At 41.7% G+C, this 25106-nt stretch overlaps 1 protein-coding gene across 4 annotated transcripts in view; it reads left to right on the top strand.

Moving 5' to 3' along the window:
- The window catches only part of SHANK2 (SH3 and multiple ankyrin repeat domains 2), a 248362-nt gene that overhangs the window by 209245 nt on the left and 14011 nt on the right, over nt 1-25106 (top strand). For 2 of the 4 annotated variants that reach the window (XM_053979757.1, XM_053979756.1), the window contains 2 exons: nt 3380-3515; nt 5289-5369. In XM_053979757.1, the coding sequence (XP_053835732.1) occupies nt 3380-3515; nt 5289-5369 (217 nt within the window). Of the gene's footprint in view, nt 1-3379; nt 3516-5288; nt 5370-5756; nt 5766-8512; nt 8534-19730; nt 20007-25106 lie in introns of all 4 variants that reach the window. The other 2 variants (XM_053979755.1, XM_053979758.1) reach the window with 2 other exon arrangements.

Below are 25106 nucleotides of genomic sequence, written 5' to 3'. Positions count from 1 at the left end.
ACGGGTTTGGGGGTTTGTTGGGGTTTTTTTTTTCAAGTAGTTCAGTGGATAAGGAAGAGCTTCTGATAAGCTTCTTCCGGGAGGATGTGCATTCCCAACTTCAACCATTCTGCAATGGGCATCCCAAGCATATTGATGGAGTTCTGTCTGCTTAATTACTGTTAAAAATGATTGACTGCCTTTTCCACTGAGGGAATGTTTTGGTAATGGAATGATTAGGACTTTTTTTTTTTTTTTTTAATTACTAGAACAAAGTCTGCAAAGGTTTCTTTCTCTGGTAGTGGGCTTTTTTTTCCTTTTGCATATTCCTACGGGAAGGCTGCTCTGGTGAATGTGTTCCAGCTCACGCATCTGCCAGCTTACAATGTACAGGTTACTTTACTGTTGTATTATATTATATGGTATTGTATTATAGCATATTATATTACATTATATGATATTATTTTTCAACCCATTGCATAACTGTGCATTTCAGGAAAAAAAAATGGTTTTATCCAGCCTGTTTAGACTATTTTTAAAGACATTCAGTCTGTGAGATCATATTACTTCATAAATTAATTCTCTCAAGGTAATTTCCATCCCACTGCCCAGTGACCAGATGATAATAAAGGATGATTTTCAAAAATGCAGAATTCTGAGGCTTTTCCCAAGAATCCAGAGTGGACAGAGGAGAGTTGTTGAAATTGTGGGCTGTCCCAAAGGACAGTTTTCCTTGCATTTGGTTTCTTGGATGACCAGATTTCTTTGATGTAGCATGGATGCAGCCTCCTCACATGTCTATTTCTATTATCTATTTTCACTTATTTGTGAAGGACATGGCAGAAAAAGCTTGAGGAATGTTTTGCAGAATAGTAGAAGGACAATAAGAACCTCAGGTTTTGCAGTGAAAGACTGCAGAAAATATGCAGAAAGATTGGGTTGAAGAAGAGAGAAAGACACAAATGTATGCCTGCAAATCATCTTTACTCTTTGTTTCTAGAGCTTCCTTCCAAACACCTAGCTGCTAAAAGAAAAAGTAGTTTTTGAGAGTTTTAAAGAGTGGAATTACACTTACTACCAAGAACACAGGTGATTATGAAATGAATTGGCACAGTTGGAATAGATATCTGCTTTACTGCTTTACAAACTCCCCCTTGCCAAGGCTTGAAGTGGAAGTCGAGAGAGATTTGCCTCAAATTATTCACACCTGGAAAAGTTTTGCTGAATAAATCAAACTAAAACTGTCAGAGAAACCTGCTTGAACTCTGGTGTCTCACTGCTTAACAACCCTTTCTGCAGTCATTTGGTTTCTGGATGAAATAGTGAAGAAGGGTAAAAGAAATAATGTCACTGAAATCCTTATAAGCTATTGACAATTCCCAAGTTATTGCTTTGTAATCGTGCTCCAGTTTTACCCCCTGAGGTGCTAAAGACTGTGAAGATGAGGTTCTGCTCTGCTGGTTTCTGATTCTTTTGTTCTCTAGTATTTCTGTAAGACTCTGAGTTAAATAACCTCCAGCTCTCCTATCAATATTTTTATTTTATTTATTTTCGGATCAATCTTTTCGCTTCCAGATTTTGTAACTGTGCCTTTTCAACAAAGCTGCTATAAACAGTCATTTACAGGTTCTGTTTCTGAGGCAGCTTTAAAAAAAATGTGTTGTATATATTTGCTCTAAATGTTAAATATCATTGCACAGAACGATGGGAACAGATGGGATGCTGCATAAGCTGTTTATCATATTACACATTTATCACTTTACACTAGTGAAGTGTACATGTGTTTGATTAATATTGACTTTTGATTTATTTGGAGGGCTCTATTTTTTGACAGCATTAGGGATTACATTGTAATCCTTACCGGCTTCCAAGCTTGAAATTTAATTCCAGTAAAAATAGAGTGGATGCATTCCATAATTCTTAATTATATGATTTTTTTTTTCCTGTGGAAAAGAATTACCTTGTTGAGGCTTTAATACTGGAAGGAATTCAGAAGTAAATGGAAAAGACTGTTTGCTTCAGTATTTTAGACAGATTAAATTTAGATGCCATTGGTCCAGCTAAATAAATATCTCTTGGAATTAAATACCAGATGCTAAGGAGGTGTAAAATAAAGCAAACCAGCAAGAGTCCTATTTAAATCAATATTCTTTTATACCCTCCACCTACAGAATGAGAGAACTTCATCTTTGCCTGCTCAACAGGTCTGGATGTTCAGCATGTGTTCCACCTACGTCACAGTACATGGAACCAAAAAAGCATCTCCAAGAGCACCCCGAGCTCAGACAGAGCACCCAGCCTGTCCTGCGGGCTCCCCACTGCAGCACTCTGTCAAAAAGATAGTTTACCAATGCACTGGTTCATTAAAATGTATTTTGGCTCAGCTGAAGCCTGAAAAAAGGGAAGATTTTCCTTCCAGACAATGGATGGAAAAATGGTTTCAAGTTGGAGTGGGGCGGCTTGTGCTGTTTGTTCTCCTAAATGGCAATAACATTTAATGAGAGATTCTGCTCTAAACTGTAAATCCTTTAGAGTGTGAGATGCCCAGCCTGTCAGAATAAATAGAGGAGGCTAAAAACACTTACTTTGAAAATGACTGTTCATTTTGGGAGGCATTGAATGATCTCAGTGAAATATTACTGAGTCAGTGGAATTTTGGAGAGAGATCAACTTCCCAGCATGTATCCTGGCAGCAGCTCTTCCTCCATTTCTCAATGTCTTTTATGTTCAAATAGCACAGGCAGCACTTCAGACTTACATGTTGTCATCAGTCAAATCTCAGATAACTTTCACTGACTCCTTATAGATTGAATGAATAAATAAATTACTTTTAGCCATGCTTATTTACAGTTTTTATGCCTCTGCTTTTTTCTATGTCTATTAATTGATATTATGGAAAGACATATCCAGCAAAAAGCATGATTTAGCACTAAGTATTACTGAGACTACATATATGTGTTTATTTTTTTTTCCTTAAGCTGAGTCTTGCACTGCAGTTTGAAGTTTAATTGGCATGTAACAGTAACTGCTCAGGGCTTCACGTGTTTAACTCTTCTTTTTCCATGGACACTCTTCAAGCCTGCTATGGCCCTGTTGGCTTTGCTTCTAGGACAGGAGATGCTTCCAGAAACTTGGCAGAAGGAAAATTCTAGTAATTGTAAATAAGATATGTAAAGGGCAGGATTTGGTTAAATTTACTTAGATGTGCATTTCCCAGTGGAGTAGCTTTGTTTTCTGGTCGTCATGTCAGCTATGCACTGTTCCTTAAATACATATTTTCATTAAAAGGTAGCAATTAGAAATTCTGTTTCTACCTGTTCCTTCCATGTTCGTTTTATAAAAATGATAGAACAAAAGTTTTCTGCATTTTGGTCTAAAAGATTCCTTCCTTTGTGTGCAGGTTAACAATGAGAACGTAGTGAAAGTTGGCCACAGGCAGGTGGTGAACATGATTCGACAGGGGGGAAATCACCTCGTGCTGAAGGTTGTCACAGTTACCAGGAATCTTGATCCAGATGACACAGCAAGGAAGAAAGGTACATTTTTCTCTCTTCCTAATGGACTCTCCTGCTCTTCCTTCACAGAAAACCAAGTATGGGCATGAAATGGCTGTTTTCTAAATTCTGATTTATTAGACTTTGCTTCTCAAATTTGAAATGCCCTGTTCTTGTTCAATTTGGAGTGATTTAATTCTGTTGGGTTAGACATTAACACGTGGCCAAAGAGCAATATTCTCTCATCATGCTTGGCATTAAAGTTCATCTTTATGCGTTTTTCACATGTATATGTTTGAGGATCTTGTAGTAAAATTTCTTGCAGTAGTGAGAGAGGAAAAGCACTGAGAACAGATGATCTTTTATTAATTTCAAATGTACTTGAAATGGGGGTAGTTCAGCAGTGTGTTTCTCACCCACCCATCCAAAAAAACACTATGAAAACTTCACCCCCCCCCAAAAAAAAAGAGGAAAGAAAAAAGGAATTTAAACTGTTTCCTTCACCTTAGATGCCCCAGAGTTTGGTTTCCCAGCTAAACTGGGAAGTCATTAGGCCCTCATAATTATCATTAAGCAGGAAAGATTGCTGCTGCTCACTGGTGCTCCTTGCAGCTGCAGCACATTGCTGAAAGTTCTGTTCCTCCCACAGTCCTGTGAGTTATCCCTCACACACACCTGCCTCTTCAGCACAGGGGCAGGTGAGGAGCTGGCACTCCAGGACTCCCTCCTGCTCCTTGAAACTAAAGCTTTCTGTCTGTGCTGGAAGTGTTTTTCACCTCCACTGCTTATTAAAAATAATAATAATTAAAAAAAAAAAAATAGTGAGACCAGCTGAGACCAGTGGAGTGGAGGGGAAAGACTGTATTGAACTAAATCATGTCCCAGCATGGTCCTGCATTATTTTTGGCTTGATGGAATTACTGTTCACACATTTTAAACAATCCTTTTTGCCTCTGCCTTTTGGTATGTATCATATTGACCTTAAATGTAGTGACAGGACAAGGGGCAATGCTTTAAACTGAAAGGCAGCAGGTTTAGGCTAAATATTAGTGGGAAATTCTTTACTGTGGGGGTGGTGAGGCCTGGCACAGGGTGCCCAGAGAAGCCGTGGCTGCCCGATCCCTGGGAAGTGTCCAGGGCCAGGATGGATGTGACTCTGAGCAACCTGGGATAGTGGAAGGTGTCCCTGCCTGTGGCAGAGGGGTTGGAATGAGATGTTCTTTTCTGACCACCAGAAATATTTGTTATCAGGATACTAAAGCACAGATGGTAGTTTCTGTGCTAGATTATTGCCTTGATAATTTAAGACTTTATATATTCTGAGGATCACTCGTTTCCCTTTGAGTCACCTTACCAATTCAGATACATTTGAATGTTCTTTCCTGTATTTCTCAGATTGAACAGTTTCTCCAAAGATTAAATTAATCTGCCAGAGATTGGCTGGTGCCCAGGAGGTTTTTAGCCCTGCATATTTCTCAGAAGGGGCACCAGTGCTGTGAGGTCCTTTCTCTAGAAAGCCCTTTTCCTGCTGGGAAACAGAAGTGCACAGTTATTTAGCTTTAAATGTTTCTATGTATCCTGTTACATAAAAGCTTGCGGATGTGTCAAGCAACCTACGCTAGAGCCAGAATCAGTGGAGAAATTCAGTCCATGAAAAGCATCTCAGGGCTTTTTCCTCCACATGTAGGTATTTATTCTCGCCTTATTGCATGGAGCTTATTCTTTTAAATGGATCTGGAATCGTGGCTGTGAGCACAGGGCTTCCAGAGGGTGTGTTTTGGCTGACACTTGTGTGTTTTTCTGTTCCATGCACAGCCCCACCACCTCCTAAGCGAGCTCCAACCACTGCACTGACCCTGCGCTCTAAGTCCATGACCTCAGAGCTTGAAGAGCTTGGTAAGAAAGTGTTTTTGGCAAGCATGCTGGCTTGGTGGAGATGTAAATATCTATCTATATGTCTCTGTGTGAAATTGATGAAGGGAGCTGCACTTGTACAGTGTCTAGAGCAGAGGAGGTTTTAAGAATGCTGCATCTTTGGAGAGTTCAAAATGTGCATGACTCGCATGAATGATTTTTGTGGAGACTTGTGCCTTTACTGCTGCGCAAGGGAATGTTGATACATTTTATGCATCATCAAAGTTTGGCACATCTAGCAAAAAAAAAAAAAAAGAAAAGAAAAAAAGAAAAGAAAAGAATGCTGTATCATGTTATGTTAGCTTTGCTTTCTAAATTTTCAGTTCATCTAATATTGTTTTATTTTAAATTTCTGTGGCCTCTCATTAGTGGATAAAGGTAAGCTGCCAGAAGCTGTTGTTAAAAGCTGACAGTGTTAAAGCAGCTTCAACTTCAACTTGTTTCATTTGATCTGAAAAAGTGCATATTATGATATCACTTTGACTTCTGTGCATGATATAAGCTTAATTCCTCTCACTATTGGTAATAAAAAAAATTATTGAGCATTCAATCTTCTATTTGCTAATTTTGAGAAATGTGGTTGTAGATTCCTTTGCTTGATCATCCACATTCTAGATATGCATAATTCTTCAGGAATTTATATTCATTTTCTAGAGATTAGGAAGGTAATTTTTCTTTTCTTCCTGGTTTTAATCTGTTAGGTCATTAAAAGGTAGAATTTCTGCAGTTAGACTAAGACATGGAAATATGAATAAATCATATATAGAAAGAGAAAAGCCCAGTGCATATTTCCATGTGGCTATAACAATAAAACAGTGTGTTTAGCAATTGAGAAATAGGAATAAAACCAAACCACATCCCTCACTGCAGAGTAATAGATGATAATAATCTACACAATAAAACCATTTTTTCCACGCAATTCTACAATTAAATACTCAATTTTATAATCTTGGGGTTTTCCTGACATGGACTCATCTGAAGGCCAACTGGAAGGAATCATAGCCTTGTGGCCCCTTTTTTTCCCCTGGTGACTCAGTGCTTTTTGGGGCAGATGGGCCCCATCCATCCTTTAGTGAGTCAAGTCACATAACTCCGGTGGGAAGTCTCCCAGCAAAGTGGTGCTGAAGTGGGTAGTGTCTTCTCGATGGTCTAACAACCAAATGAAGACCAAAAAACACCACCCCAGTCTGATTATTTAGCTCCAGCAGGTCTCAGAAAATTTGGTTTTTATGTACAAGGAAGTTTAGGAGCTTAACTCAAGGTATCAACAGCTTGTGAATGCTCCATCATTTTTCTTTCAGGACTAAAATGTAAAATATTATTTCTGGAGCACACTTTGTGGGTCTGGGTGTTTTTTATTTGCTTTTCTTTCATGGAGTGCTGAGAGCTTGTAAAACTTTGCTGGTTTATCAACCACCTTTCCCAAGGGAACAGCAATACTTAAGCACCATTTTTACCCCCTTGTTATCCTCTTCTGCCAATTGCTTCCAAGCTGAGGATGTTCTTCTATTTCTTTGACTTTTCAATCCTCCTAAGGAGATATTGGTCTTAAAGCAGAAGCAGCACTTTCCTAGGGGAGAATAGCTTGTTTATAGTAATGTCCCCAGTGGAGACCATCATATTTTAGCTTTCCCACCCACCTGCTCAGGCTGTGGCCCTTGCTCTGCTGTTTGTCCTCACCAAGTGGCAGAAACCACTCCTTCAACAAGCAGCCATGGGACATATTTATTTTAAGCACATTTCCCATACATACCTTTATCCAGATGGGGCAGACATTGCAATGACAGAGGTTTTCTGTTCTGAGGAATAGTCCTGCACCATGTTCCAGAGGTGTTTGTCCCCTAGGAAAGTTGTAGTGGTGGCAGAAATTTACTTTCTTCCTTAAAAAGTCTGTAAATGCCATTTCTGTGACACTCTGAACATTTGCCACCCTAGCATTACAATGTGACTGCTGTTGCAAATAACATCTGTGGTCTACCTATTTTCATATTTGTCCTGGAAAAGGGCTATTACTAGAAGGGACAAGAATTCTTAAATTTCACAGCAACTGAACAAGCTTCCACAGGGAAAGTGTTCTCCCTATCATCAGTTAAAAGTTGTCTCCTGACATAAAACACAGCTTGTATGTGTGTATTTATCTCTAATTTATATATCCCTCTATGTATTTGTGTATATATTGGACATCTGTGAGAGCTATGAGAACACCCACACTTTTATAGCCATTAAACTCTCTAATGAATGAGCACTGAGCATTCCTTTCATGCCATATATGTGCATACCAAATAGGAAGAACCTATAAATGAGCACTGTGGATGTTCTCATCAATACCTATGTGTAACCCTTTTTCCTGAACTGGAGACGCTCGTGGTTTCAATAATGTCTTGTGACAAAGAATCCCACGGGCTAATTATGTGCTGTGTACAGATGTATTTCCTTTTTATTGGTTTTGAATGTGATGCCTTTAATTTTATTGAATGTCCCTTGTTATGTAATAGACGAGAAATGTAAATAGAAACTCCCCATTTGTTTTCCCTTAGAGTGCATAGTTTAGTAATGTCTTCTAGCTAAGGTAAACATAATTTTTTTTAAAAAAATTGTCCATCTTGCAGTCATTAGAGTCACTTCCTTTGCCTGGCTCTCAACCCTACTTACAGTTTTACTGATGTGTTTTGAGCTATTCTGTTCTTCATAATACAGAGCAGACCATCTGAGCTATCCTTTTTCAAATTAATTAACCCAAAAGATGGCAGTGTGCTAATGATTCCTTCCCATTTCAATCTGCAAAGATTTGGGAATGCCCGACGTTGTCATAGTTTGACAGCCCCGGTATCAAAAAGTGGCCCCAATTACTGTTTTTAAAAAAGAACTTAGAAAAAAAAAAATTCTGAATGCATCCCTAATTCCTGCAGGGGGGAAATTCCTCATAAACCCTGATAAACAGCTTGGCAAAAGCAGATTTTATCTACTGTGGTTTGAGAGATACCTATTTAGCAGAGGTGAGCAGGGAGAGACTGACATCTTAGAGGGAAGGATAATGTTTGCACTCAAAATGACAGACAAGGATTTAGCATATAAAAAATTACCTTCAGAATTGATTCACAGTTCCTTCCCTTTCTATTTCCAAGCTTCAGTACGGAAGAAGAAGGGTAAGGGGAAGCATTTTGTCTCTTGTTTAACCTGTTTCTCACCTTTCCATAGTGAAGGATAATAACAATGTAAATGTTGGCATATGGTCCAGTTTATTTTATGGTGTCAAATGTACATTAATTATTGTATATGTTTTTTTAGTTATTTAGTTAATAAATTGCAAACACACTAAGAAACTCAAACAGAAGACCACATTCGAAAATATCCCCCGCATTTCTTCCTTTTGTCTCCTTTCCTTCACCTTGCCTTTTTTTTCCTTCTCTGTACCCAACTCTTCTCCAACCCCTTCCATCTCATCTCCTCACAGTTCCTGTGCTGACTGGCAGCCACAGAGAGTTAGTGGCCAGTGACCCCCCAGTGCAGTCCCACATTAGTGATCCCACTTGTCTCCCGAATGGCCACACGTTTTCCCATGCCCACACTGTGTCTGGCTCAGGAATCAGGGATCTTGCACACCACACCTGAGCTTCTCACCCGCAGAAATGCTGCTCTGTCTGGTAGAACATCTTCCACGCTGTCCTGTATGCATGGAGTGCCCTCCCTGGACTGATTCATGAGGCCACCTACCACCTTCTCCTTGAAATCTCTCCCAAAGACCCACCTTCCCTAGATCCCCACTGAGCAACCATCCCAGCACTGGTGGTGAGGCAGGGGTGCAGGTAGAAATAGCAGTGCTATTTTAATAGTTTTCATGAATGTATTTTTGTGTACAGAGGATTTGTTTGTGTTGAGCTGTACTTTTTCCATGCTCCTGTACATCATTTTGCTTCCCTAGACTGTGAGCTCTCCCGAGCAGGGGCTGTTCATTTCCACCTTCTCATGGAGCCTCGCCCAAGGAAGAGTCTCCCACTTCCCTGAGCCCCTGGGTGGTAGCTGGTGAAAAACAGGCCGTGTCCTGCTCTTGGATGAGGTTCAGTGTCATGGAAAGGAAATCTAGGCTGTAGGCAGTGTCTTCTCTCAGCAAGGAAGCTTTTCCTTTTTGACATTTAATAGGATGGAATTGGGTTATTTTCCACTCTTTATTTTCCTGCTCTTTCCTGACCTCCTTTCAGGTGGTTACCTAAGGTTCCAGCTAGGGATATTTGCCATTCTCCATTCAGAGACTATGACAGAATAAACCACATCGCTACTGAAAAATATGTTTTGGCAGCATATAAAAAAATCTTTGTGTTGTGTAGAGTCTTCTGTCAACCAGGAATTCAGTTTTCTGGGTCAGAGATGAGGGAGGCATTAAGATAACAATAACGGCTTCTGTGGTTTTTGTCTGACTGGTCTTGTTGATTATCTCAATGGGTTCTGGTTCATTGGGAAGGCAGGGGAAAGGCAGGGGAAAGGCAAGGCAGGACAGGACATAGGCTGTATTTTTTGATATTCAGGATAGAAGATAGGGTATTCGTGTCTAAAAAGGTGATAAAATCCTTAGGTTTGGAGCAGCATGGGCAGTTCTGTCACTTTACTGCAGTAACAAAGCATGAATTTAACTAAAATTTAACTTCATCTGTGCCACTGACTTTCTGCCTGCAGTAGTTGCCTGACTCAGAGGTAGCTTCCAACCCTGAAATGCGTGTATGGAGGGGTCGTGTTTCCAAACTACTTTCTGGATTTTGTGTGATACCTGGGATGGGGCAGAGGTGTTCTTCTTTCCTGTGCCTTGTAGTTTTCCAAGAACCATTGTATGAGTAAGTTATGGCAATGTGTAAACCAAGAGTTGTAGCAGCAACTTGTTGCAGGTAGCACTTAAAATGTGATTCCATTAATACTGAACAATAACCAGGATATTCATGCAGCAAATTGAAATGAAGGTTTGAAAACACGCTGAAAATGAAAGATTAAGGGAAAAATTTGAGGTCATAATTTTCATCATCATGATGGGAAAATAGGTATCATTAAAGCTTCAAAATTAATATTTTAAAACTTTAAATTTAGCTCTGTTCATCATAAGTTTATGCAGCTGGCGGAGAGCTTGGTTTTAAATGGCTTTTCCTTCAGTTTTTGTTTTGACTTATGTATAACTCCTTATGGAGGGAGAATTTGAAAATTATATGATCCTTAAGGAACACATCCATAAGCTAAGATCTGTAGATGTCTGGATACATGATTTAAAAGTTTCCTGCTCCTCAGCTTTCTTTGCTGCCAGGAAAGAGGTTTGATTTAGTGAGTAATTTGGGATTTTCAGTGAAAGCTGAAGTGGACAGTGTTGAATTTTAAAATACCTAATATAAAATACTCTAAGAGAAGGGACAAAATGAAGAACAGAGTAGTTTAAATTTCCACAGCAAAATCGGAATGACAAATAATCTTTCTGCATTAATAAATAATCTGCTGGCAGTGTCACGTGGGTGTCAGTTGTGAGCTGGGGTGGTGCTGTTTGTTCTTAGATTTGATATGGTAATCAATATAAAATATTGATCTATACCATATACTGATAAAGTATGTGTGTTGGTCCTGGTCTTTGGGCTTTGGTGTGGGCTGCAGTACCAACTACAAATAAAGGATTTTCTCCTTTGAAGGGTTTAGATTCTACCACCACCTCACAGATACACAATAACTGTGGTATCATCAACACAGAATATTGTTACCTGGCATCAAGTCTGACCGGCATTTGAATAGAAAAATATCAGTTGATGGCATTCAAAAGAAATATTATTAGCTCTGTCTGCAATAAGCATTCCCACTTCATCCCATTCCTGTTGTCCATTGTTTCAAAGGTGGCACCTTCCAATGGCATCTGAAACAATGAAATTGCAGAGCAAATATATATAAATGAATGCCAAGCAGTGGATTAGCTCACAGTGTTCTGTTCTGTTTGAAGAGACCACTCCCAAAGCCGTCTGGGTTCAAAACTCACTCTCTTTATTTCACTGTGGCGGAGTTGATGATGGAGATTTGTCTGCAGGGAACAATGGGAATACCACCAAAGCAACTTTTACAGCACTCACCACAGCAGCTCCTGAGATAGCTGCCAGCATCTGCAGTGCTTCTCTGTAGGAAGAAGGTTTTCAGATCTTCACCAGACACTATTTCAGAAGATGAGAGCAAAAGGCATCAGGCTTCCTGAAGAATTCTTGAAGGTTATCCCTTGTAAGTAATTGATTCACATTACATATTTGAAATTCTAATGAGGTGACAGTGTAGTAATGAGGAAGAGCTTATCATCGGGTTGTCATTTATCTCAAGCAGAAAGCAGTGACTCTGGGTGGAATTTGTCAAGTCTGTGTGAAGAAATGCCAGCCCCATTTCTGGTCGGTACAGCGAGGCTGCAGATTTTATGGCTTGTAGTGTAACTTGGGGGAGTCCACAGCAGTGTAAGTGTAGGATTAGGACCGTGGCTACAATTTAAGTACTTGTAAAGCACCTTGTGAGAGCAAAGTATTGAAAATTGGCATGTTTCAAAAAGGGAACAATGCTAAACCTGTGTTTTCCATGAAAAATAACTTGGCAATGTGCTGATTAGCAACTTGTGTGACAGAATCCAAACTTAACAGGTAACTCCTGGTACTAAAGACTTCTTCAGACCTGGATTTACCTTTCATGAGATGCTTTAACATTTTGGAAACACTGAGAATCCTGAGTAGAGGCTGCTTCAGTCTGTATGGGTGTTCTTATCTACACCGTTACTATTTTGAATTTATCAGCTTATTCTTGAGGATGTAGCGCCCTGTCATAATACCTGTTTTTCTTTACTACAGGACTATAATTGAAAAGGTTTTCAAAACCTTTCTGCATCAGCCAAACAAGACAGTGGTATAAAAGAAGTTGGAAAAGGAATTGTAAGTGTTACAGAAAATGTGGGGTTTGTAGCATTTGCAAAGAGACACATTAAATACGTTGGTTTATGTGAGTGTGACTATGCTCAGATATTATCAATTTAATATCTAAGCACATATTCAAAATCATGAGGGTTTGAGGAACAGTTAAAATTGCATGTGTTTCCCAACATGGCACAGTTAGGGCAGTGGAAAACTCTTTCAGCACTTTTAATGTGTTCTCTCTCTTTTTCAGGAGCCAGGGAGATGAAGGACTTATCTCCCTCATCTCAAAACTCCCTTTGCTGCTAATTTTTTTTCTTTTTCCTTCAAATGTTCACATACCCATGTTAATTAATTTCTAATCTAATTAAAAATAAATTGTTTTAGATAATTCCTCATAGTTTGTTTGGTTTTTCCCCTCGGTGTGGAAGCGTGAGAGTTAAGTGTAAGACCAGAGAAGGCTTTGTCTTAGATCCTCCACTTTCTTTTTGATTTCTTTGATTTGATTGCCTTTCTTTTGTGACTAGGCCAAATTTTCAAATGCTGTCTCTTAAACAGAACATCAAATTGCCATTTAAATTCCACCTGGCTTGCAGGGTAGGAGTGGGTATTGACTATATTCTCTGCTTTGTTTTTGTTCTTGAACAGAAACCACTGTTAGACAATGACCATTCCTCTTTCAAGGTAGGCTGAATTGCAAGGCTTCAGCATTGCAGGTGTATTTTAAATGCCTGTGTCATTATTTCCTTAATAATGAACATGCTGTTAAAGAGCTGGTACTTGAAAATTGTATCTCTAGAAAGGAATTTGAACATACCCGTTTTCTCCCTTCCTTAAAATTACTTTTGATGGTGTGGTTATATTGTGTAAATGTGACTTGTGTGTAATAATGTGAAGCTATTTTCAGCCCTAGAAACACAAATAAGGCTTTCCTTCAAGAAAGTTTTGAGAGCTCTTTATTGTGAATACCTACAAAGCATTTTCATAAATCATGTAATGGTATTTATAGATACTCAATGTTAAATGATTAATTTTAGTAACTAAAGTTTTTATATTTTATTGATTTATTTTATATATTTTATTATTTTATTTTATTTTAGAGTACTTTGTAGAATTTATAGTATTACAGTATCCCAGAGATCAGACAAGTATTTTTAGGTAATTTTCATAGAAGGAAAGTGTTTCAAGTGCCTTTTGTGTTTGACTGTATTTCAAAGCGCTTTTATTATTTCCTCATTATGCTGACTGCTAAAATAATATTCTCTGCCTGTTGTTTACCTGTGGTAAATGTGTGGTTTGGGTGTTGTGATTCAACCACAATCCTGCAAATTGTTAATTTGGGGTGGGGCTGGAAAGAGGTAATTCCAGATTAAAATATAGTGGTGGCAGATTGATGAGGATTAGCTTAATTGTCCACATGAAAACTCAGGTCATTCAATTTCTGTATATTTTTAACTACATATTTACAGGACATAACTGTAGGCTGAACTTGTTGTTTCTTTCCTCTAATTTTGATCATAAACAACAAATTTGGATTTAGAACTTAACCTTTAATGTTCTTACTCTGAATCCATGCTTCAGCTGAGGCTAGTCTTTAAATGCTCAGTGGTGTGTTGAAGGCCTTGTTATACTTTACCTGCTTTTGGTCTTTGATGAATTTTTACACATCTGATCCTGTTTGAAGAGCTGAAAAGAAAGCCATTTGTTCTCAGCGGGCACAGATCCATTTTTAACCATTTTAACCAAACATGAGTCACCTGTTTTTCCCCCAGGGACACTGTCAGGTGAAATTGCTTCTGTGCCAAGCAACTTTATCAGATGAACTCCTGTGGTCTGACCAAGCTCTGTTTTGAAATCAGGAGGTTCTCACCTGCCCATTAGCATTGGGAAGGTGTTCCAGAATTCTTGTTCATCTGCTTCTTTGAAAGCCTTGCCCAGATCCCCAGACCCACTGTTTGCCCAAATTGTCATTTAGTAGCTCTCCCACCCACAGACATTCCCCCTGAAGTTTTTATCCAGTTACTTCCCAGCTATTCTTTTACAAATTAAGCAGGGCAAGGCCTTTGGCATATACATGGGAAGTGCCAAAAACCTAAAAGGAATGCCGTGCAAATAATTGCACCTACTTGATTTCGATGCTGCTTTTTTTTTTTTTTTTTCCCAGACATGGAAACTTAATTATATGCATAATCACTCCTGGTCTTCATGCTAAAAACAAGCTACTAGTAGTTAAAAATAAAAGAAACTGGGATAAAAAATTGAATCCATAAGATGAAAGCAACACCACAGCCATATTTTTATGTAATTTAAAAGGCGTTTCAAATAGGCATTTCAAATAGGCACCCGTTTAGTTTTGGTGCAGCTCCTGTAACCCATTTTTGCAGATTATTGACGAGGAAGCAAATTTTATCGGCTAACGAAGGAAATTAAACTAAACCTGCAAACTCATATTTAGGGAAGGCGATGGAACAAAAACCTTGCATGTGCAGTGCCTGACACTAAGGGCTGTGTGCCCAAACCTGTTGCCATCAAGGAAGAATGAATGTCCTGTGTTCCCATCACTTTTCCAAAGGAAAAATGCATGTGCCCAGTATTTGCCTGCAGATGCTGGACCAGGTGGGTGATCCTACAGCACTGAGGTGCCATTGGCATTGTCTGAGGTGTTGCATAATGCGCCTGGTACAGTTTCTGTCTGTATCTATCTTAGGTATTTACAAGGCACCTATCACCTTGGTACCTAAGCAGTTTGAGAAATGCACCCACCCCAGGAGGGATGATGAGATACAGACAGAGGCCCAGGTCCAGAGCAGCAGAGGCAGGGCCCGGGAAGCTCCCCCGCTGTGTTCCTGCTGTTGTTGGGCTCCTGGCCCACTTGTTGTGGCCAAGGGACATCTCCACCCACCTGTCTGTCAGCAGGAAGAGACGGTGCCCCAGCCCTCCCGTGCAGCTCCGCTGGTGGGCAGTCTGAAAAGGAAAGATAATGGAAAAGGCAACGATCCGGTAGCAGAGGTGAAACAGGAATGGTGGGATTTCAAAAGGAGGGCTTCTTAAAGAGCAGCACATCTCAGGGGAGGGATCAGCTGCCAGTCCAAGTGGCAGGTAAGGCACAACACAGGCATAAATCTCAAATGTTCTTCAGTGACCAAAAGTTAAAGAAATACTTCTGATGTCTCTAAAGTTTGTGTATATCCAAAGCCCTGCTCTGTTCTTGGCCTCTGTCTCAGTCCTCTACCCCTGCAGCTGAATCAACCATTCAGTAATTCTCTGTGTATCTCAACCCAGTAATTGCTACAATCCTAAAAATGCCTAATGACCAACACAAAGGACTCTCAGTGGTAACGAACGTTGTGGTGCAAGGAATAGCACGGAATAGCAGTGCTCCAAAATAATGGACATATTCATGAACCTAAAGGCTGGAATAAACTTGGCTTTGATCAGCATGCTCAGGGCAGGACCACAAACCACAGCTCTCCCCTGCAGGCACACCTGGAGCAGCACTCCTGTGGCCTCCAGGAGCATCTGCCGATCCACCACGTCAGACCAGGCTCTGTGTCAGCCCAGGGGAATCACCTGCATAGGCAGCAGGAACAGAGAATCTGTCTGGCAGATTCTGCTCCTCTGCAGAAACAGAGAACCTATCCAACAGGGGAGAAAGGGAGATAGCCAGGACTTTGGTGGAGGCTCACCAGTTCCTATTGGATGGACCCCCTCAGTAGCAGGTCTCTTTTTTTTTTCCTTAAACACAACAGAGTCACTGAGGTAAAACAAAAAACAGCCTTCAGAAACCTGTGAAACCCAGGGGGCTTTTGGAAATAGCTGCGCAGCACCCACAGTGATCAAGCACTAAAGCTGAAGTGCAGTGGGTCACTGACTTCCAGATGTTTCTGCTCCCTTTAGCCTATTTGCATGCTCCTCCCTAAGTCCCTTTCTTGGCCATTTAAGGATGGAGATGGAAGTCCTGCCCCAGCAGAGTAAGGGAAGTGAGGTTAGGAACGTTAACCTTGGAGGCTGCAGGTCTGATGGCTGCTATCACTTGGCATAAAGATACCTGTAAAAGACAGAAGTGACCTATTTTGCCTGTAAGTCATATCTATCACTGTGAGCAAAATGCTGCGTGTAGGACTGGTGTGTCAGGTGGAAATTGCTAGAAAGATCAGGGAATCTGACCTCTTCCCTTTGCTTTACACCCAAGGAAGCCAGCTGTGCTTCTTTGTATACACTCTATTTAAAGCTTGAAAAGAAAGAGACTTCTTTCTTTTTTAATTTTTTTTTTTTTAAGCAAATTAATAACCCGGTGAGGTCAGCCACATTGGTGCATGGTTTGATCCATGGCCAGTTTTGACTTCACAGCTGTAGTGGCCTCTCTCTCTCTTTTTTTTGGAAGTGACCCCTTTTCTAAGGAGTTAAAGGCAGTCAAGTGAGGTCACTCTGTCAGCTGTTCAAACATAAGGACGGTTTCTGGCTGAACCCAGTTTTGCAGTGCCCCTGTTGTGCCTGGCACACTTCTCCCACAGCCCCCGCCTAGGCACTGGTGTAACCTGACCAAGATCCACCCAGAATTTAGGGTGACTTTTGGTCACCAAGGAATGGATTTCTTGGGCAGAGACTCACACGTTCATCAAGGTGGTATCAACCAGTGGCCTCCAGGCAATTTTCCCATGATTGCTCCTTAGTGAAGGAAAGTTTGTGGAAGGCCATGCCTGTAACACACCCTTGGTTTGCCATGCCCATGGCAATACTTCCCAAAGCTTCCAGAAACCGGAGTTGCTGAGAGATGCTGAACACCTTGTTACAAATAATAACAGCGATGGTTATTCCTCCTTCTCATTATCAGCCAAGTTTACCAACCTAACCTAAAGCCTGTGCATGTATTCATTATTCAGAAGTATTCGCCAAGAGTTTCCGCAATTAACCTTCTGCCCAGGGGTTTTCACAGACTCTTTGCTTTTTTGTCATTTGTGTCATTGGTCACCGATTGCCAGATGCTGTTCTTTCAGCTCTGAAAGGCTGAAAAGACTGATTGGGAGAATGGCAAGTGGTATTTCATAGGACATAAGGAATTTTGCAAAAATATATCATTGTGCTTTTTCAGAGAAATTTTTCTTTACAAGCCTCTGGCAAATATGTAGACATGCACAAATAACAAAGGTGTTCTGGTCCCCCTGAGTCTGAACAAACTAGACACAGTGATACCATTTACAGAAGTATTCATAAATCAATGTGGAGTTTGGAGGTTTTTGATTTCGTTTTGCTTCCGTTTTTGGCTTCCAGTATAGTTTGGTTCTACTACTTACCAGTTGTTAGGTGGGCTCTGTTTAGAACACTTGCCAGCTAAATGGGGTTTTTAAATATGGGGAATTTTCTCTTGACAAGTCAAAAGAAATGCCAAGACATTCAGTATGACCAGTGGCTCTACCAGAATGAGTATTTATGATCCCTTACCTCACTCCGATTTCATAGACTTTAACTGAAGTGTGTGTTTGCTTTGTGTGGTAAAATTAGGTCCCCTGTTTTTTTGTTCTTCTTTTTTTTCTTGTGTACTCAAATAGGAAAATGCTGAGAAATCATTTCATGATCCTCCACTGTAGGTGTTAAGAGAGCTTTGCTAATGAAGGAATGCAGCTATGGCTGTATTAGAAAAAGCAGGAGAAGAATTGCAAGGAAGAAGCAGTTCTTAGTTAGGTTGATGTATAGTCCCTTTCAAATCTCCATGGAGTGGAAGAGCCAATGATTGCATGACAGTTTGTCCCTAAAATTCATTTCCATAAGGAGCTCATACCTTTTTACAAATACAATTTCATCCTCACTTTCCATAAAACATGCAACTGGACAGTCCAGCCAGACGCAGAGAGAATGTGAATACTTTGAATGTGAATACTTTGAAGTAGTGAATATGCTAAATGCACGAATAATATCCATTATTTTAGCACTTAAAAGTCATCATTCAATGAAGTCACACAGAATCCCTTTTAGAGCACCTTAATATTGCAGGCACATGGGTGTAGAAATAACAAGTACCACACTGTGGTAGACAGGGATTGAGATATAGGAAGAGGGATCCTTGGGTCTGTCAGAAAAAGCTTTTCATTTCATTATATTTCACATAAAATATTAAAAAAAAAATATCAAACAAAACCCTGCCCTGATTCATAAACAGAACCAAAAGTATGGTTTAACATGACCTCAGCAACACCTTGCAGATATAAGCTTACAGCTTCCACTGAGGTCTGAAGAGCAGTATTTCAAAAAGCAGAAATTAATCCTTTAAAAAAAAACCCAAAAAGCTTTTTTGAAGGCTGGGATGCCAGACAGTAGGCATGGCACTGATCTGGCACTCAGGCCACTGCAGTGTGAGCAGCAGCAGCCTGGTCAGGTCACAACCCTACCGAGGGCAGTGCTTCTCTCAGCGGTCCCTTGCCTGAACGTGGGGAATGCAGGGCTTGGGGCTTTGTGCTGCCTCCTTCAGCCACACCGCCCCAGGGTGATTTCTCATGACCAAAAAAAAAAAAAAAAAAGTGGACTCATTCTTTTATGTGAAGTAACAGAAAGTGTAAAGAGTCCCAGCCACAGCCTCACATAATGCAGAGAGGTGCAGGACAGAGCTGGGCAGATCACCCTCCATTGTGAGCTGGTGATTCCTGTGGGTGCAAATGCCCGAGCCTTTCCTGCTCTCGGGGAGGGCATTTTTCTCTAGAGTTGTCATGGGGAAGCGTTTGCGCCCAGATTTCCACCACGCACCCTCAGGCAAGGGAAGAGGTAGCCAGGGGAGGGCAAACTCAGTTCATTTGCAGGAGACAAAGAGATCCCGGTGAGCAATGCCCTCAGATAGCATTTCCTACTGTTTGGAGAAGAGAGCAAGGAAGATCTGGCAAATGTTGGGGAGGGCATTGCTCACGGGATAATCCCACGGACGGCCACCGTTGCGCTGAACAGTTATTTGGGAGAGATTTTGGGTGGGGTGACGTGAGACGTCGGACAAAAGTGAAGATAGCCAGCAGTGCTTCAGAGCAACAAAGGGCTGCCCTCAGCCAGTGGTGGAACACATCTGGCACCCCAGGAAGCTCAATTGGACCCTTGGCCCTGAGCTCGTCCCAGGGATTTCTGACTGACACCACTGCAGTGCATAGGTGAGCTTCTTGCTAGGTTCACTGACATTTCCTGTCACAGTCACGCTGAGGGGAATTTGGTAGCTCCTGCCTTGGGATGCAGCATGGCTGTGTGTGTTCTGGGTACAGGACAGTGTGCACTGAGACCAAAAGTGCTTAATGACGCCAATTGCCACGTGCCCAATGCAGTCACTAAACTTTAGTCCGCCCTTCCGTTTGCCCAAACACATACACTCTGGCTTCCCAACTGGCTTCTTTCTATGTGTTGTCCAATGCATGTAGATACCTCCATCTGCCTGGCCTCAGATACAGTGGTTGTTGCTCCTCTATTTGATTGCCAGATGTCACTGGGGAGCAAGATGGGGAGGTTCCTGGATCCTCGGGGCAAGCCAGCCATCACCGAGGGAGCTCGCTGTCCACGCCGGCCGAAGAACAGGAATCCTCGGTGCCTGCCTCTGATGAAGACTCGCCAGCCAGGACCACAGAGAGCTGGCAGTGGCCGCTGTCCTCATCTGAAACGCACAGCAACGTTGGGGAGGATTTTGAGGGATTTCAAACGCCGGCGCGGACTCCAGAGTGCACCATGGACATACAGTCTCCCGGGGATCAGTCACTCAGTAGGACTCCTCAGTTTGAAAGTGACTCTCCTGAGGAGGAGGGAAATGATGAGATGAATGAAGAGCGCTGCGGTGTTGAGCCTGTCCCTAGGGATCGGGGTTGGAGAGGGCAGCCCCAGCTAACAGAGGGAGAGAAGCTGTTGATGGAAACCAACAGTAGGATTGTGCAGCTGCTGGAAAATATCAAGAGGGAGCATGCACAGTCCATGGGTCTCATGTCCCAGTCCATGGGCCGTATGGAGCTGCAGCTGGGCATTGTGGCTACCTCCACAAGAGCCATCCATAACTACCTATCAGAGATTTTAGCTTTCCTCAAGCAGCCGAGGACGCAGGTCCTCGAAACGCGCATCTCCCAAAGAGCCACCCCCCATGTCGAGTTGACATGTGCCTCGACATGGACTGGTGAGGACGCAGTGGCATCCTCCACTGTGTGCTTACCAGGGGCCGAAGGGACGAGCGACTCTCGCGACCCGCCGCAGGCCACCCTGCCTTGTCGCAGTGGCCGGCTGCAGAGAGCCATAACCGAGAGGGCCTCGCTGCCCATGCCTCCACGCCAGGCAAAAGGGGGAGGGAAGAAAAAATAACCACTCCATAGGATTTTTAGAGGTTTTTTTTATGTGCCTGTCCTTTTAATTCTTAGCCATAAGGCCATCGGTGGCAGAGTTCAACCATTTCCTACATTGGCTAACATTGTATTCTGGCTGACTAGATTAGTCTAACATTTTGTAGTTTATATTTGCACTGTTAACGATGTGTGCTGCTGGTATTTGAAGAACATTTGCCTCTGTTCTTTCACTTTAACTTCATATGAGCATTTTTTTACTCTGTGCCAGGCATTCATTGCTTTTCTTACAAATACAAGTCATTTCTTGAGGCAGCTGTTTTTTGAGTTTTCTTTCTCCATTATCCCACCCCCTCTGAGCAAGCACTCGGGACTTGGTGGTAAGTATAGAGGTCTTGGCAATACTCGCCTCCCAAACTGTGTTCGATCAGTCTTTGCCTGGTGTTTCTGGCATGCCAGCCTGAGGTGTTGGGGTATAGCCTGTACTGGATCATGACCATTCTTATCCTCTGTGGGTCTCACCAGCTCACTTCCTAAGACCCTCGGTGGAGCTAATCCACATGTCTTGGCTATGTCGTACAATAAGTAATGTTGCCAGGATCATACCTCATATTTCTCTTTTTGGGGGCTGTGTAGTGATGTGCCACCAGATCTATCTGGGCACCTGACTCTCGTTTTCAAAGTTCATTTGATGATGGATCTGGTGGCTTGATGGGCAGCATTATACTTTTTCCTCTGAGAGAGTCTGGGTATTCGGAACAGGAGTCACTAAGCAATGTGTTCTACGGGGATAAGAGCCATCTCCTGCAACAAATCTATTAGGAGGAGACTGTCCCCTGTAATTATCACAGATATTAATTATTAAAGAAAAAGAAAAAGAAAAAAAAAAAGCAACTTGCCTAGCAGCCAGACCTCTTGAGAACGTAAAAGTCATGACATGCTGTTGGGTACTGTGCTACTCTGTCTGTGATTAAGAGCTTTTCATCAGAGACGAGACCTACATCTTGATAAAACACAACTACTTTCTGTGCCTTTAGGCCATCCAATTTCCTGAGGGCTTGCACCCTGAGCAGGGCACGGGTCCCATTGGTAACCCAACAGGGCAGATGGAAACGCACTTTGGCAATAAATTACTTTATATCTGTTGGTGCTGCCTCTCTCGGGGGAATTTAATATAGTGGCACTCAAATTGCTATATGCATGCAGAGGCATCAGACTGGCTTTTACATGTGGTATCCCTGACAGTTCTCTGGAAGGATGCTGCTCCCAGGAGCCCCTGGAGCAGTGGGAACAGGTTCTCACAGGTGTAGCATGGCTCCTGTGTTTGACTCTCAACACACCGTTGTGACTTCTCAAGAAGGTGCAGAGCAGTTTCTATGGAAAATGCCAGGGAATAATTGTAGGCTTAAAAATCCTCTTCTGTGACTACAACCAAGCCATGCTCTTTGGCCAGCGAGATGTAGACTCTTCTTCCCTGTCTTGCAATGAGGCTGAAGTTATTCAGGGCAAAGCAGATCAGAGTTTGTTACTCTACTAGCCAGCCACAGACTTCTCCTGTGAAAGTGTGTGTGTGTGTGTGCTTGTGGCTGTACTCTGCTAAACAACTGGTTCAAGGAGGAAATGCAGCTGGCATGGCCAACCTCCAGTGCTTTTCCCACATTCCTTCCTTTTGACCTTCATCCAGCTGCATTCCTTTTAAAAATCCCATTGGAGGCAGGCTTCTTTGGGCCACTTTGTCAACCCACCTCACAGCAGGTACCAATTTTTGCATCCGTTTTGTGGCTTTTTTCTCTCTTTTGTCAGGGTTATTTGTAAAGTTATCCTCAGAGAATTTCCAACACAAGCTTGTGAGCTTCCCCTCTCGTTGATATGAGGAGTGTGTGCTGCATAGTATTTGAAGTCACAAGGAGGCTGGGAGGAGAGCTAATTAGTGAGCCTGACAAATTATTCCAGTAGGAGTATATTTGGAACATGTGGTTCGGATGCAGGAGGGGTTTGCACTCTAGTGCTGTGGAGACAAACAGCTCGAGGCACAGGCGAGTGAAGGTTTGGCCCAACACCTCTTCTTTCTCTGGGATGAGTCTGAGCGATTCTAGTGGCAGTTCAGCCAGTCCATTTCCTTGGCCTGAGGAGCACGTTTGATAAGGCAATGAGGATGCTTTTGTTTCACGCCGTGCTTTCACTCCGGCAGGGTGGGGCAGTTGTGGCCAGGCTTTCCGATTTTGACATTTCCCACAGGACCCGCCATTTAGGATCAGTCTCCACATGCTGGCTGCTTCTGTGGCCTCACATTTTTTGTTGTAGTAAAATGACAACCTCCACCAAAATGACAACTTCCACTCTACCTTTGCTTTCTGATCCAAAGGCAGTAGAAGAGAAAGAAAAAGCAGTGCTGCCGTTGGAAGTGCCATGCAAGGAAGCCCTTAAGAGTTCCTTGCAAAGCAGCTCGAGTTCTAACCCACCCTCCTATCCCATTTCCGAGTGCTTTGGCTAAATGTGGCAAATGGGAGCAGCCATAGGGTGAGGAGGACTGGAAACCTCTCTACAGACAAGAAACCTGCAATAAACTCACATAAAACCAGGGGTTTTTTTCCCCCGTGGAAATAGTAGATGGTTTTAAGAATGGGTACCAACTGATATTTTGGTCAGATCTAAAATTAGGATCTGACTTCTAGGATTATCTAGCAGAATCAGTGCAGTTGAAGGGTATGTATGTTTCATCCTCAACAAAAATTTTCATGCTTTTCCAAGTGTCTGTCATGGCCTCATCACTCTTTCCCTGTAGCTTTTTGTTGTCTGAATGGGTATCTGGCTACATGTGTCTGTTCAAAATAAAGGGGATCACTTCTTACGTGGTACATTTCTATTTCTCATGTGCAGATTTTGAGTGCTTCAGTTTCCAAGGCTTCCTTCTTTCTATATCCCAAAGATTAGTTGTTTGGCTTCTGGGATGAGAATAAGGGTGGGAGAGCCTTAAGAGGAAATCTCTGCCCAGTTGAAGCTCTTGGTGATAGATCCCCTGAGTACCATTCTGCAGTCCAGCCATATTTTTGCTATATAGGGTAAATGTTCATGGTTACACCGTTGCTTTCTGATGCCTTTTGCTGAGCAGAAGTGCATTTATTTTTCTTTGAGAAGTTTGTATTACAAAGCCTTATGAAATGTGATGTGATCTTGGTTTTTATTTTTGAGTACATGTGACAATTTTAAGAATTTTTTTTCCTTTTCTCCTTCCACTGGATGATTTAAACCCCATCCAAAAAAAAAAAAAAAAAAAAAAAAAAAAAAAAAAAGAAGCAGACCAATGAAAATACTTGAATGCTAACTTCAGCTGAAAAGAAACATCAACAATACTCTTGTGAGACAGTTCTCAGCAGTGTTCAGCTTACTGGTCCTGCTCAGCCTTTCCTTTCCTGCCTGCTCCCTGACCCTCTGTGACACTGAAATATCCACTTCTAGGACAACCTTCTTCCTAACCTGAAGGCTAAAAGTTCTTCCCTCTCTTCTTCTCCTGTTTAAAATATCATCCTTGCATCAGCCAGATCTACTGTTTAGAAGGATCAAAAGCTCTTTTTCTCCTGCCTTATTCCCATCCATATCAATATCCAGGGCTCTGAGTGCGCTGCTCTCCAGCGAGAGGTAAAATTTAAATCCCTAAATACAATACTTGGGGTAGTAACACCAGCTCTAACACCAAAAACCTGGGGATTTTTCAAGTCTGCAGTATCCTAATGAAGTAATTATCCTTGTTTGACAAATAATCAATTATTTGGGAGATAGAGCTAATTGCTGAAAAGTAGCATTGCTCTGACTCGTGTTGTGGAAGCCTAGGAGCTGGGCTGAGGTGTTCCAGTCACGGAAATGCCACAGGCTATGAAACTAATCCTAGTTTTGGTGAAACTTCAAAGGAAAAGACACAAAATTAACGTGATACAGTCAAGCAAATGCAATGGAAGGCGTAGTAAGGAAAGCTGTTGGTGTGATTCCAGTTTGGATTCTAGGAGAGATTCCAAAGTCAAACTCTCCTAATGACTTGGGCTAGTGATTTAATTTCTCTGTGCCTTGGTTTCATAGCAGTAGAAGGGGCAAAAAAAGGAGCTGTCAGGCAATGATTAGTGGATTATACTGTACTTCAAGGTCTTCCATGTGAGGGAGTAGCATTTTGTATTTAATGCTGATGAACCTTGTTTGTGACCAAAGTTGGAGACGGAGCTAACACCAGCACTCAGCTTTGGAATATCCTGATTAAACTTTTCCCTGTATTTTATCATCACATCATGCAGTAGATCAGAGTCCCAAATCCAAATGTTGAAGTTCTCATTCAGATTTGGATTTTGCCTATTTTTGGTCTGCTTCTGACCGTGACTAAATGCATTCCCAAACTGTCCAGATATTAGAAGAAATTTTAAAAAAACAAGCCAACAGAAATGCATAAAAAAGTTTCATTTAAACAAAGGATGCAGTTAGCAGTGCTAGCCTACAAGTCCAAGAGTGTGAACAAATCAGGATGTTATTGCTTAAGAAGCATAGGCATGAAA

This window comes from Vidua macroura, chromosome 6 (assembly GCF_024509145.1).
Source record: "Vidua macroura isolate BioBank_ID:100142 chromosome 6, ASM2450914v1, whole genome shotgun sequence".
NCBI lineage: Eukaryota > Metazoa > Chordata > Aves > Passeriformes > Viduidae > Vidua > Vidua macroura.
The sequence above is the reverse complement of the archived record's forward strand: the minus strand, read 5'-3'. Positions and strand labels throughout refer to the sequence as shown.